Below are 13,759 nucleotides of genomic sequence, written 5' to 3'. Positions count from 1 at the left end.
TAAAATTGTCCATGGGGGCTGTTATGCTGCTGCATACCCTGTCCATGTAGACATGCGAAGCATATTTACCCAGATCTGTGGCCTCAGGTCTTGCTTACATGCACATTCATTCAGAACTCATGTGTTCTGTTGGCTTAAAAGTAAGATGATTTTAAATGATACAGAACTTTATAAATAATTGTTAGTATGCTTAATTGCTACTGGATTTTTTTTAATTTGCATTTATGCTGTGGTTTATTTGTAGAGATGTTAAATTAGAAAGCTGCTCTGTCCTCAGGCTGCCATTGGTAACCATGTGATATTCAATATCATGTCAGGATAATTGTCTATCATGACAAATGTGGTGAATGAGATACCAGAGGTTGCTGTACAATCAGACTTCTGTGAAACTAGAGTAGGTAGATACTTGACTGTAACTATTTGTATCTGCTTCTGCTTTCATTCCTTTTCTTTTTGCAAATACAAAACATACCTTGCTTATTCTAAAATCTGATCTTAGGAAAAGGAGAGGAAAAGACAACATTGTTTTCTTTTAGCTTGCAAACATATTTCTCCTGAAAGCCAGCTGGTGTTGGTGCTAGACCTCACTGGGCTAACAGTCTGCTGCTGCGGAGAAAAGAGGGTCCATATGCTAATGCACTGAGAACTGATCAGATGGCAGTAGACATGATTGGTTTTCCTCACAGGCAAGTGGATGTGGCTTCAGCAGAAGGCAGAATTCCAAGCCAGGGAACTCCAGGAGTCTCCTTAGTACAGTCACGCTGAGCCCAATAGCATTGCCTTTCTGTTTCTGCTGGTGGTGCAGTAGCAGTGAGCTCAAAGCTGTGACAAGCATAGCTGGGTTCAGCAGGCAACACCCCTACTACACTAAAGTATTAGGGTTCCTGACGTTCCAGCAACTCAGGGAGCCAGCTCATAGTTGCAAGACAGAAGTAGATTGGGTTCCCTTCCTGTCTTTGTTTTGGGAGATTATAGCTCTGTCACAAACTGCAATGAGAACCTCTGTAAGGGAACAAGGCAGAAAATCTGCCCAGCAGAGACCAGTGTTTGTTTAGGGGTCTGAAATGTCAGATTTTATCAGTACTGGTGTCTGCAGGAAAAGAAATCAAAGGTGATGCCCACAGGAGTAGCACTTGCAAAGGGAGTGCTGGGCAGGATTGCTCTGCCATGACTAAACTACTCCAATAACACCCCAAACCCAAGTAACAGATACGGTTTTTAATGGACAACCAAATGTAGCATGTTTGTTCTTTCCCTCCAATAGCATATGTGAGTATCAAACGTGCTGTGCATAGCTGACTCTTCAGATTAATGGAGAGCAACTTCTGTCCCTCACCTATAAATAGCTTACTACAGCTTTTGGATTATTTTTTTCTTTCAGCAGGCTGTTGAATATTTACCACCAAAGCTGCTTACCCATTTGGGCATCTTTCCAGCTTGCGGGTCATGATGGTGAAACTGCAGAACCAGCACTGTTACCACCACTGACAGACCAACGATGACCATGATGCTAGCGAAATACTGAGCTGCAAGTAAAAGCAGGACTTGGTTAGAAGAAGAAAAAACAAACAGGCAAATAATATTCCTTGGCCTTGCCTTGAGATCTGCATTTGAGAAGGACTACATCACATCCAAACATTCTCTTTTCTGCTCTGGAGCACTTGAGGCCTTTGAGGTTTTCTGTGTATCTGCTCAGCTCCCTCTTCTCCAGTGAGGGAAGGGCTAGAACCAGTGAAAGGCATAACCTGCTTTGCTTTTGTTCCCAGAAAGGAATGTAGGCCCCACTGCGAAGGATCAGCTCCCTGCCCGGTGCCAGGATGGCAAAGACATGAGCTAACCAGACTCACTGAACACTAGCATCCCCAGTCCTGGGCTGCCCTACTGTACCAGCAGATGTGCCGGAGGGAAATGCTGTCTTCATGGTGTCACTGGACCCCCCCTGAAAGTATCACCAGATCCCCTCCCTCGCTTCTCCACTACTCACAAAGGGTTAAGCATGTTTTTCAGCACCCTCCTTGGCCCTCAAGACCACTTCTTTTCACTCCTATGAAAGCACACTACATCCTTGCTGAGTGCTAAATTTAAGCCTGCCATGTAGGAAAGCAATCAAGATCTTCAAAGCCAGAACTGAGACTTGAAATTGTATCTCCTAAGTGGCAGTACAGCCTCCTCATGGCAGGAGTGTAGTTGATGCACTGGAGTGTAAAGCAGAATTATCCACACGGTTGATGACATTTGAAGGCTGCTGTGGCAAAATACCAGGGAGCAGAGCTGTTGGCTGATACAATGGGGTGGTGTGGGGGAGCAGGTGACACTGCCCCAGGCTGCAGCCTCCTCCTATCCCCAGCCTTCCCTCCTGCATTTTGCAGGCTAAGTCAAAAATACAATGCAAGCTCCAAGGCAAGTTTTGTTCCGGCTCTGTTTGTTAATACCAATTCCCACTGCCTCAGCGGCAAAAAGCTTGTTCATAATAATGAGGTTCTCAGGCCTCCCTGAAACCAATGCTGCGATTGCTTCAAGAGGTGGGCATGGCTTTCCGTGGCAAAATGAATTATGCAGCTGGATTAAAAGAAGAGTCCTGAGGGTGAGGTGACTTGAAAGGCCTCTGTTGCACTTACTCATGAGAGAAGAGAGCCAAAAGCCAGGCAGAAGCAGAGCAAACCAGGAAGTCAGGTTTCAGGGAAGCGGGGTGATCTGATTCATGTATGCCCCATGTAACAGAAACACAGCAGTGTTGACATCACTGATTTAATTATTGCCATAAGTAACTAAATAACTTACATAAATTCTATGCATTTTGATGCTACCAGACTTCAAAGGCCTGAAGTGGTCCATTTAAAATGGCTTTAGCTAGGATTTTTTACAGATCCTTGGAATTTTAGTCTCCCAGTTGAACTTGGAAACAACTTGGTATTATCTGGCTCAAGATCCCAGCAAATGATTAGCAGGGGAATTCACACTCCCAGTTTTTTATGCTTTAAACCCAGGAACAGAGGTCAGGAAATGACCGTGGAGACCTGCTAGTAAACAGGGAAAACAGTTCTCTCAGGAACAGATCAGGAACGGTAGTGGACCTGTGGACCCATAAAGAAATGTGGTTCATGTTTTTACTTGGTGACAGGCAAGGAAGATGGCTGGGTGTGCATCACCTGCATTTAGGGATGAGGGGGTTTCTGTTTAAGATACACTGAAGTTTTCAGTTGGAAAGTAATGATAGAGGAAATAGGGCATGGTATGTTAGCCCTATTGTCAGTGTCAGGCAGTCAAATGTCACAAGATATCTGTGAAATGAGAACTGGCAGGTAGATGTACACAGCCCAGGCAGGTGCAGGTGCTGTATTCATTTCAGGGTAAGAAAGTCTCAAAGCCCTGGTGCAGCCCGGACCTGCTCTAGGGCTGAATTTTGCCAGCCCCAAGGAACCAGGAGTGAAAGGAGAGGAAGGAAGTAGCAACAGCTGGCACATCTGTCACATTAGCCTTCACATATCTGGTTGGAGATTTGATAAAGGCTATCACCTCCTTTCCTGTGGCAAGACAAGGTAGGTATAATAGCCATTGTTCACAAAGGAATTGCTAGATCTTCTGCCCGCAGGTCTCTGATTGGGAACATGACTCTGCCTACAACCCAGACCTTGCACTGGGGCAGAGCCACAATCCAGACACTGCAGTGGGGCTGAGCCACAAGAACTAGCTGGGCTGGGGTTCAGTCACGATTCACTTGTAAGGGAAGAAAAGGCCCCAAAACTGAGTAGGTACGTTCATGAGGCAAAATGGTCCTGGCTCTGAAACAATACCCATACCCACTCAGTATTTTCTGATCTTTCCTTCCAGGATATAATCCTACATCCTGTCTTTCCCAGTAGCAGAAAAACATGGTCCTACTGCAATAGCCAGGAGAACTGGTGGGGAAGACTTCTGTGCTGTCTCCCACGCACCTCCCTAAAAGCATGGCTTAATAGTCCTCCAGTCTGCTGGCTTGCATCTCTGCTCCTGGCAGTCTTCAGACCTCACACCAGCCAGATCAAACCCATCACCTGGTGAAAGCTGCAAAGGATGCTGTCGCTTTTCACCTCTAGCACCTGCTCTGATATGACCATGACTTGACCTTCTTCAAGAACCCTGTGAGAAGAGGAGCCTAGCTGCTGATAGGATCAAGCTTTCCTTGTTATTCTTGAAAGGGTGACACTTGAAGCCATGGGACTGCAGTCTTTACTCACCCTACCCAAGGTCCACACAGCCTTAAATCAGAGAGCTCTGTTCCTGGGCCTCCACTGATCAAGAATCAATTAGGTTGGAAAAGACCTTTAAGATCATCAAGTCTAACTGTCAACCTAGGATTGCCAAGTTCATCACTAAACCATACCTCTAACATATCTACACATTTTTTGAACAGGGATGTAGGGATGGCAATTCCACCACATCCCTGGGCAGCCCATTCCAATGTTTGACCACCTTTTCAGTGAAGAAGTTTTTCCTAATATCCAATCTAAACCTGATGCTGCTGAGCACAGAAATAGCAAGCTCTCCTGCGTGATGTGGCATGGGAGACAAGCAGTGGAGTAAGAACAGAGTTTTGGTCTCCCAGGCGGCAGTCACAGCCCAGCCACCAGACTGGTTTTGCCAGTATTTTAGGGTCTATCCTAAAGCCTACAGCACTTATGCAAACTGGACTCCCACAGAGTCCTACCCCTACTTGTGTCCGTTGCCAGGAGTAAATGCAAATCTGATTTTACAAAGAAGCTCAGCCCCTTTCACTTACATTGCAGAAGGAAAATGCTCAGCAACTCTCATTAAGCATCTCTCTGTATCTTGCTCAAGAACTCCTGGTTACTACGTGGTCCCTGGTATGGATGGGTCAGCTTGGAGGCTTTAACAAATTACTTCACCACAGGCAGTGTCAGGAAGAGCAATCCCAAAACGGAGTGCAATTGGAAGAGCAGGGGCCTGGCTGCTGTATGTCAGCAGCTCTGGGGCACAGCTTGGAAGCAACATGACCCCTTCCAGAGGGGAACTGGCTTATTTGCACTCTGCCCTGGACAGCTGCCACAGGCCAGGAAATGGGAGCAGAAGATATGTGTTTGGATTGGAAGCCCTCAGTATCCCTGACTGACGCAGTGACATTCCCCAGGGATACTGAGGTCTGCACAGTTCACCGCTACGTGCTCTCGTATGTTTTTCAGACCTGTTTTCTGCTTTCTTCAGCAGTTGTGTGTGAATGCAAAATCTGTTTCGGATGCTTGGTTGATCTCTTTCATGTAGTATGAAGTATTTGTGCTTCTACAATAGATTTTCTTCCTTTTCTTTGCCAAAGGAGGTATTATGTAACACAGTACCTGGCAGCTGTTTTAACATCTGGGAGTTGTCAGCTTCTGTCTCAGCACTGTCAGAAGATGACCAGGTGCTGTTGTCATAGCAAGTATAGATTTAATACAACCTCAGAAAGCTAGAAAGTATTTTTTTAAACATCAGTGACAATAGCTATTTTTTTCTTGTAAGCATCCTTTAATGTCACCTATATCAAAAGGATGGCAATGACTTGCAATTCATAACTTGAGACACATGCGGTACCATTTTTGGACCTTCTGTACTGTTATCTGATGTTAGAGGAGCACCTTTGGATTATTCTAGAGATGTTTTGGAAGATTTGATGTTTCTGTGGAACTGGATTAACTTTATGGACTGATTAGGAGCAGGGTAAATGAAACAGAAACTCTGAGAGGAGCAAGATGATTCCAGGTGGATGTTTTGCCTTGTTGATTTTATCACTGAACACTGACTGAGAAAGCAGTATATTATCCAGATTTGTCAACAGAGTTAATCATAGAAAAGGCAGAGTTTCTCCATTGTGACCAGTTACGGTCTTGTTGTTCCTATGAAATACGGGGGGAAGGAGGACAGTGTCATGCTGACATATAGTGATCAAGTTGGGTAACTCCAATTGGTGTTCCTGTTTGTATTCCCTCTTTGTAAGAAATGTCAGGTTCCGCATGTGAAATGATGACTTAGTTTAGAACTGTTCTAAGTCAGGTCATTTCAGTCATTCTGAGTGCTACGTTTCTGGTGAGCTCTTAGAAAATGGGAGAAATGTCTCAGAGCACGCACAGAATGAGATACTCACTGCTCCTCCTTGTGGAAATGGGCCAGGGCAATGAACTGAAGCCTGTGGAGGATGTAGAAAACCTCAGACACGACTGGAGGGGCTTTCAACCACCCTCTTCTGCTGTGGCAGGGACCAGGGCTGGTGCTGGAGAGACACTATTGCAGTCTACACAGGTGGTGGCAGAGTTTCTCAGAGACCAGGGAAACCAAAAGGTGGAGGAAAGATTTCCTTGCTGATTGATTTAGTGTTGTACACAGACAGCAAACAAAGACCCAAGAGGACACAGAATGGTAAAAAATTTCCACCATTGCCAAGATTTGATGTAGCTAGGACACCTCGTGCCATCCATTAGCTTTTACTGACAGTACAAAGCAAAGACCATCTCAGTCCAGTTGGTCCCTCATAAACACAAAATGTCTTTAAAAAGTGAGAGACTTTAGGGTTAATCGCTGTGTCTACCTTTTGGTTATGGTACTTGTAAAGGACACAGGAGCAGTGTTTTTGCAGCATTTTCAAAGTCTTCTCCCATATGCTTTTGAAGAATAGAACTGGGTGTTTGAAAAGTAAAACTGTTCTTTTTCTTTTCTTTTCTTTTCTTTTTTTTAAGTAAAGAAAAACATTCAAGACTCGTGGCTTTGGTAAAAGCATCATTGATCACAAGGCATGAAACTGTAAGAGCTGCTGTGAATGAGAATTTCTGTTTCATAGAAGAGGCTGAGCAGGGTTCTGGCACCAACAAGGTACTAGGCAGGACCATGAAAGGGAGGTGGGAAAAGCACTCCACAAAATCAAAAGAAAGATAAAGTGAAGTGGCAGCAGCTGAGAACACACTGGCAGATGATAGAAAATGTAACAGGAGATTAATCTCATTTTCTCTCTCTAGTCAGAACCACAATGCCTAATGCTCATCACTTAAAACAATCTGTAACTCCTGGAGGTGGCAAAGCACCACATTGCTTCCTTGTCTTAGTAGTCTGCAGCTTTGTTTGCTGTACAACTAACTGCAAGAAATCACCTGAAGCATCTGCTGCAAACATACTTACTCACGGCGTCAAACCATTTGTACTGAAATAATGTGGGCATGATAAAGACTGGCAAGGAGGGGCACAGCTGAAAATAAGTCATGATAGTAGACCCCTAAGCAGTGTTTTCTAAAGAAGTAAGCAGAGGAGCTCAGCAAAAGAAGAAAAGGAGAAATGCAATATTGTTTTCTGGAGGTGAAGATAACTTCATTTTTATTGTGCAGATTTGATAGATCCAGCCAAGGTGTCAAACACCATGTAGATGTTAATCATAGGAAGTGACAGCTCCTCATATTCATGAGCCCCTTGTTCCCCTTTCAAACACACTCTGCACATGCCAGCTTCCAGGTGTTCCAGACTTTCTACTATAAAACTCCTTCTAGGGCAAAATACAGATTCTTGATCCAAAACCAATAGTGTTATTTTGGTCAGAGCTGGAACGAAATAATGATTTGCAGCACTTTGCAGTTATTTGGGCATGGGAAAAAGTAAGAAATGATTAAAGGGACGCCTTGAATTTCCAGCTGTAAAAGGTGTTTATGGAAGAAACAAACCATTTGACTGTCTGGAAAGGTCTGAACATTCCGTTTCAAGATTTGGATTTTGGGCAGAAGCGTGCCTTCTCTGCTTTGACAAAGTACCTTGAAAGTGATACTTCCTCGCAGCGCTGGCTGGGGTGGAGCAACAGCAGCCAACTCAGAGCTTACTGCAGCTTTGATCTCAAGCTGAAAGCGTTCTGCTGCAGGTGCTCCTAGCAGTTTCTCTGTGTGACTATTTTTTATGCTACCTGGGGGTGAACTTAAAGACTGCAGTAGGTTTGGACCAATATGAGAGTAAAGAGCTGGGTGGGGTTTCCAAAGTAAGCCTTTTAGGGTCTGTCTCTGCATGGTATCACCCTGTTCTTACAGCGGTGGGACTGCAGCACAGTAAACCTGAGGTAAGTATAAGGTGGGTGAAGTTGGGGGAAGGAATGACACCACAGCCTGTGTATCACTGCAGAGTGGAACGAGAAGTGAACCTGCTGGTTACTGGAGCTGGGGCCTTAATGATGTTTTCTATCTGGTGCTGGAAGCAGCAGGGATCACAGAAGGAGAGGGAAAAGTGGGGACAGCTCTAAACTTTTCAGTGCCATGTGGCCCCTAATGATTTCCCCCTCTGGAGATGATATTGCAGGCAGGGAGAAAGACAATTCAGGAAGCTATGCTGGTTATGCTCACAACTGTGTTGCTCTCAGTTTCCCAGAGCAATGGCTTTTGACCATGTCTGACTTTAACATGGGCTGTGGATTGCTCTGTATTTCTGAAAAACTAACTGGTTTCGGTAGTAACCAAACTTTGCATTAGGAACTGAAATTTTTTTAAGTCTCTGAGTCCAAACTAGCAGCTTATACTGAGACATTGATTTTTGCAGACGTTCCTACAGTAGTGCAAGATGAATGAGATTCTGGTCACTGCTTTATCAAGTACCACTGGATATGGGTAAGCACAACCACCCTAAGGAGTCTCTAGTCAAATGTTAGTCATGAAGAGTTACAGTTCAGAATTTGTTTTGTCTTAGGGGAACTTGTTCCTTAGTGACTTCTTAATGCATGATTTCCTAGCCTTAATTACAAGGTTGCTTTCAAATGGAAAATACAGTTTAATGAAACAGGTCAGAGATACAGAGACTGTAAACAGGGAGGCACAGTGCTCTTTAAAAAAAGGAATTCAGGCTTATGTCTATTGCCTAAGGAAGGAACTCATCCTTTCTTCAGAAATGGTCATAAAATCTTCACCAAAACCAGATCTTATTATCCAATGCCATTTACTTGGATCACATTGTCTTTACAGAAATAAAATAAAATGCTTCCAGTTGACATCTACAATCCTCAAATGCAGTTCTCAGATAAATTATGTAAGCCTTTAGTTTCAAGAGGCAGGACCTGAGCTTGTGGAAAAGCTGTAACTGAAATAACAGTGTTTGTTTAATTTGAGTTTGGTCATTGAACCAGGAAATCACGGACATGGGCACCCCTTCTCACATAATGCACTAGACAGGGAGCAATGGTGATATGTGGTAGGGACAGGAAGGTGCATGGAATTCCAATGAAATTACTGGCATTTATAGTGCAAGACAAATCTGTGCAAAATTGCATAGGATTTTAGAAGCAGAAAGAATAATTTTTGTCATATACCTGAGCTGTATCATACAGACTTTATGATTTTAGCCAGTGATTAGTGCACTTAGACCAGTAATTTCAGGTGTGCAACACATCTGGAGTTCTCTGCACTTCTGTATATCCTTTCCTCAAGTAATAAACTCCAGCCGTCTACTTACATAGACTCTTGATAAAAGTATTTTTAAGGACAGAAATTAAAAGTAAGTCAGATCACAAGTGCAGCCAGACATGTTTCCTGTGAGGCATGATTAAGCTATACTAGGAAGGGTAAGTTTAGGACACGGCTGTATAGTCATGATCTGAAAGTCTTTTAGGAGCTATACCCAAGAGATTTTAAGTGCCAGGAGGGACCTCCAGGACCCTGTAGTGAAAAAAGCCTTGTTCATACAGTCAAATTGTGTTGGATTCTGGCCAAACTGTTGTGTTTGTAGATGTCATGGGATGTTAATGCTTTTGATCTAAATGGCTGAGCTGGTTTCTGTTGCTATGGATGGTTAATGTTTTAAACAGAAACACAAACATCTTTGCTCTCGTTCCCAGACTTCTCCTTTCTTTGGCATTGCAGATGAGTTTGCAGAAGGGCAGGATTCAGCTTCTGAAAGACTGTGGTGCCTTGCTTTGTACATATGCATGCTGCTGAAAACTGGGCTTTGAAAATACCTTGTTCCCCCTGGAGGACAGGACGAGACACGCTGCTGGCCAAGGAGTGGCTAGTTACTGGTGTGAATGCAAGCCCCAGAAATCTGAGTAATGGTAGAGGGCAAATGTAGTAACCCAGCCTGTCCAACTGGCACAATTCTTGATGCAGAAAGGAGCTGGCTCACTGTGGAAAGGAAAGCTCTACCCACCATCCCACAATATAAAGCAGCAGATGGGTCCCTATGTTCAAAGGTGCTGCGCAGCCTACTGCTAATTTCTAGGCCAAGCTTTGACACTTGCTCTGACATAAAAGAAGTCGGCTTCTTGTTTTTAATGTGTATTAACACAGCAATGGGTAGGCAGGCTACATAGAAATGGAAGTCCATTGTGTGAGGAAGCTGGATGTGTGGAGTTAGAGAGCTCTGCTCTGAGCAGCTTTACAGACAGACAGAGAATGCAGAGAACATACCAAGAAAGTGGGGAGTCATTTTGCAGAGAGGTAGAAAAAGGTAAGTGTCTTGCTCCACTTGCCTCCTTGTGATTATTTAGGCTGAGTGGTGCTTCTTTTATTGCAAACGTAAGTTGAGGTCAAAGGAGAGTCACATCAACTAACAAGAATTGGGATATGAATTCCACATTTCTTCATAGAATCATGTACTTCTTTGCAAGTATACAAGACCTCAGAAAATAGTTCTTTTCTTGGTGTCATATTAGACCAGCTTTCCTTTGATCCCTCAACAAAGACACTTCAAACAGCAGCTGTGAGAATTTCCTATGTTATTACAGTTCAGTAGTTAAAGCTGTGGTCAGAAGGCAGAGAAATGTAGGGGGTACAGCATGTTAAGTGCTAGTGGTTTCGTCCTAGCAAAGGCTGGGAGTGTTCATCTTGGTCCAGGCAGGTGTGGATGCATGTTTGTTTTTAAAAATGAAGACACTAACAATATAATGTAGATTTTTAAAGTGTGTGTCATTTTCTCAGAGCATCTTTGCTCCCACATTCACGAAGACCAGTGACAGTGGCTTTTCTGCAGACCAGCAATGGATCTTTCTTCTTCAAGATCAAATTACTTGTGTCCTTCTCAAACTACATGCTTTAGAAGGTTTGTTTGTTCATGTAACCTGGCACTGACCATGCTGCTTCTTCAAATGTTGAACAAGATGTCTAAGCATCCTCCTTTTTCTCATACTTATTTCTGAGGATTTTCAACTGGATCAGAGATCACACTGAACTGTGATCATGACGTGGTATATCCAGTTCAGCAGCTAAAATATCCCATTTGGGATCACCTATAAGATCACTGTGGAGAGATTATGCTGTGCTACCCTGTTAGAGCAAGGGTAAGGTTTTCAGACCTCAAGATCATGTAAAACCACAACCCTAGTTTGAGCACTTATTGAACAAGGGCTGTTTGGGTGCAGAAGCCAGATGGGTGAGCAGTCTTTCCCTGCCTATTCAGAGCAGAGCAAGGAGTTAGGAGCAAGGCTTTAAACTAGGAATACTGTGTAACGGAGATTATGACCCAAATTTAAACAGAGAAATGGTGGACAAGAGTGGAAAGGAAGTGATGTTGTGTGGCCAGACCTCAGGAACAGTGAAACAAGGTGGAGGGACTCACCTCCAGAGTCAGCAAATGCATGAAGTCTGGAAAATATGCAGGAGCAACTGGAGCTCTACAAGTTGTCATGAAACAATAATGTTGCTGGGACAACTGAGATGTGAAGGGACATCTCTCACTACTGAAAGACTCTGATGTATAGGTACAAGTTCTCCAGGGGGAACAGACAGCAAAGACAACATTGCTCTCTATGTGAAGGAGACACTTGGATGTGAGGGACTTCTCTGTGGGATGGATGAGAGCTCCTGGAGAGCTTGTGGGACAGGCTGAGTGAAGAGGCCAATGAAAGTGATGCTGTGGTGGGGGTGCCTTAGAGACCACCTGCAGGAGCGGTCTGCAAACTAGGACCATGCGTGGCAATCAGTTAGCTGAGGGGAATGTGCTCGAGCTTGTCTAGACAACAATTAACATGATGAGGCATGTTTGCAGAGCACAGGGGAGTGGGAGACAGATGGCACCAAGGATGGCGCCAAGGAAAGGTAACACCTTGCTGTTAATTGATGGTAGTTAACCACCAATCGGGGATTGCCTAGTATGCAAGGCTTAGCTTCAAGAACCAATCTGTTTAAAACATGCAGCTTTTGAAAGTGTATATAAACTCGTGCTTCTGTACAATAACTTGACATTTGCTTGCATCAAGCTGCGTCCCGTCTCTTCATTCGCCGCAAACTGGTGACCCCGACGTGATGCGTTTAAGGATCTAACGTGAAGGGCTCTCGAATCGCCTATCTGAGCGACATGCAGCGAGTCCTACAGAACTTTGAATGATCTGCTGAAGGGAAGCAGGAGCCGGCCTGAAATCCCTCCGGAGTTGAGAGGTGAGCTGTGGGAAATCCGTAACAGGGAATCAGGCTTCGTCCCCAGAAAGAGACGTATATGGACTCATGAAGGGTCTTCTAGTCAGATCAGGGAGTCCGTGCCTCAGTCTCCTCAAATGGTGACCCCTATGGTGGTGTTCCGAAGCCTTGGAAGAATAAGGACGGAACTGGTCGATAAAAAAGACAGCTCGTGGAAGAGGGCTGTGTTCCAGAGGAGACGGTTTGGCTGAATGATCGTCTTGCTGTCTGGACCAGGCGGACAACCTAAACCCCGAGGATAACACCTGTATGCATCGAGACAGGTGAGCAGCCAAGAAACTTTAGAGACTTTGAAAGAATGCAAGTGTGTACATACAGCAGCCAATTGTATGATGCTGCCGCGGAGGGGAGCTCCGTGTCAGGAATGCATTTAGCATCTTGGTGGCAAATTCTGACTACTCTTTGCCAAGTGTGGACTAATTCTACTAACGGTGCTAAACCAGAGGAAGCTGTAAATTCCACCGACAGCGCGACTCTTCTCAAGACACCATCAGTGATGGCGATTCTGTCCACACCTCCTCTGCCCCCAAAGCTTCTGTCACTGATTGCAGCGACCCTCACAACACAGGACCAAGCACGGGAACAGGACAACTCGGACAATGATTTCATTGACTCTGATAAACCTTTTGATCCAGGTCCTATAGATCTGGAAAAGGAGCTAGACCTTTTCCCCACCCCCTCGTCTCTCCTGATGCATTGATTGTATTTTTGGGGAGGGTGAAAGGGAGTCTGAGGGATTGGTGACAGGAATGCAAGTGGGAAACACTTAAGTGATGGGTTTTGGGAGTCGTTATGGCATGTTCAGTATTTTGTCAGACAAATCAACCTGCAGAGTGGCAGCCTGTGCAATACGAGGCTGTTAAAGAGTTAAGCAAAGCAGTGCGGGAAGGGAGGATTCATAACACATTTGCTGTGTCCGTTCTTGAAGTGATGGCAGAGCCTTATACACTCACACTGCATGATTGGAAGTTATTGCTTTGTATGGTACTAACTGATACAGTATATGATGTGGTTATTTGATTTTTGTGAGCTATGTGTAGTGGCCTTGACTGAAAACCTTAATCGGGGAATTGCTGTTAACTATGAGCAGTTGGCTGGAGAAAATTAACTGTGCCGATTCTGTGACTCAGGCAAGGTATCCCAGGGACAACTATTTGCAAATGAAGGAGATTGCTATTAAAGCAGTCCGGATGCGGGAGTCTTGCCACAGTCTTGCAGGGTCCTAGAGAGTCACTAACTTTAATACTAACTTTATTGATTGGCTTCAGAATATTTTGCAACAAGTCGAACTTCAGGAAGCTCAAGGGTTGCTTTTAAAACAACTAGCTATGATAATGCCAATGAAAATTGTAAACGGGCAACTTTCA

The 13,759-nt window shown here is 44.4% G+C and overlaps 1 protein-coding gene across 3 annotated transcripts in view; it reads right to left on the bottom strand.

The window, feature by feature from the left end:
• The window catches only part of LOC130143005 (neuronal acetylcholine receptor subunit alpha-7-like), a 72,187-nt gene that overhangs the window by 4,794 nt on the left and 53,634 nt on the right, over positions 1-13,759 (bottom strand). For all 3 annotated transcript variants that reach the window (XM_056325535.1, XM_056325536.1, XM_056325537.1), the window contains one exon: positions 1,417-1,526. In XM_056325535.1, the coding sequence (XP_056181510.1) occupies positions 1,417-1,526 (110 nt within the window). The remainder of the gene's footprint in view (positions 1-1,416; positions 1,527-13,759) is intronic.

This window comes from Falco biarmicus, chromosome Z (assembly GCF_023638135.1).
Source record: "Falco biarmicus isolate bFalBia1 chromosome Z, bFalBia1.pri, whole genome shotgun sequence".
Classification (NCBI taxonomy): domain Eukaryota; kingdom Metazoa; phylum Chordata; class Aves; order Falconiformes; family Falconidae; genus Falco; species Falco biarmicus.
This window is presented reverse-complemented; position numbering and strand designations above follow the sequence as displayed.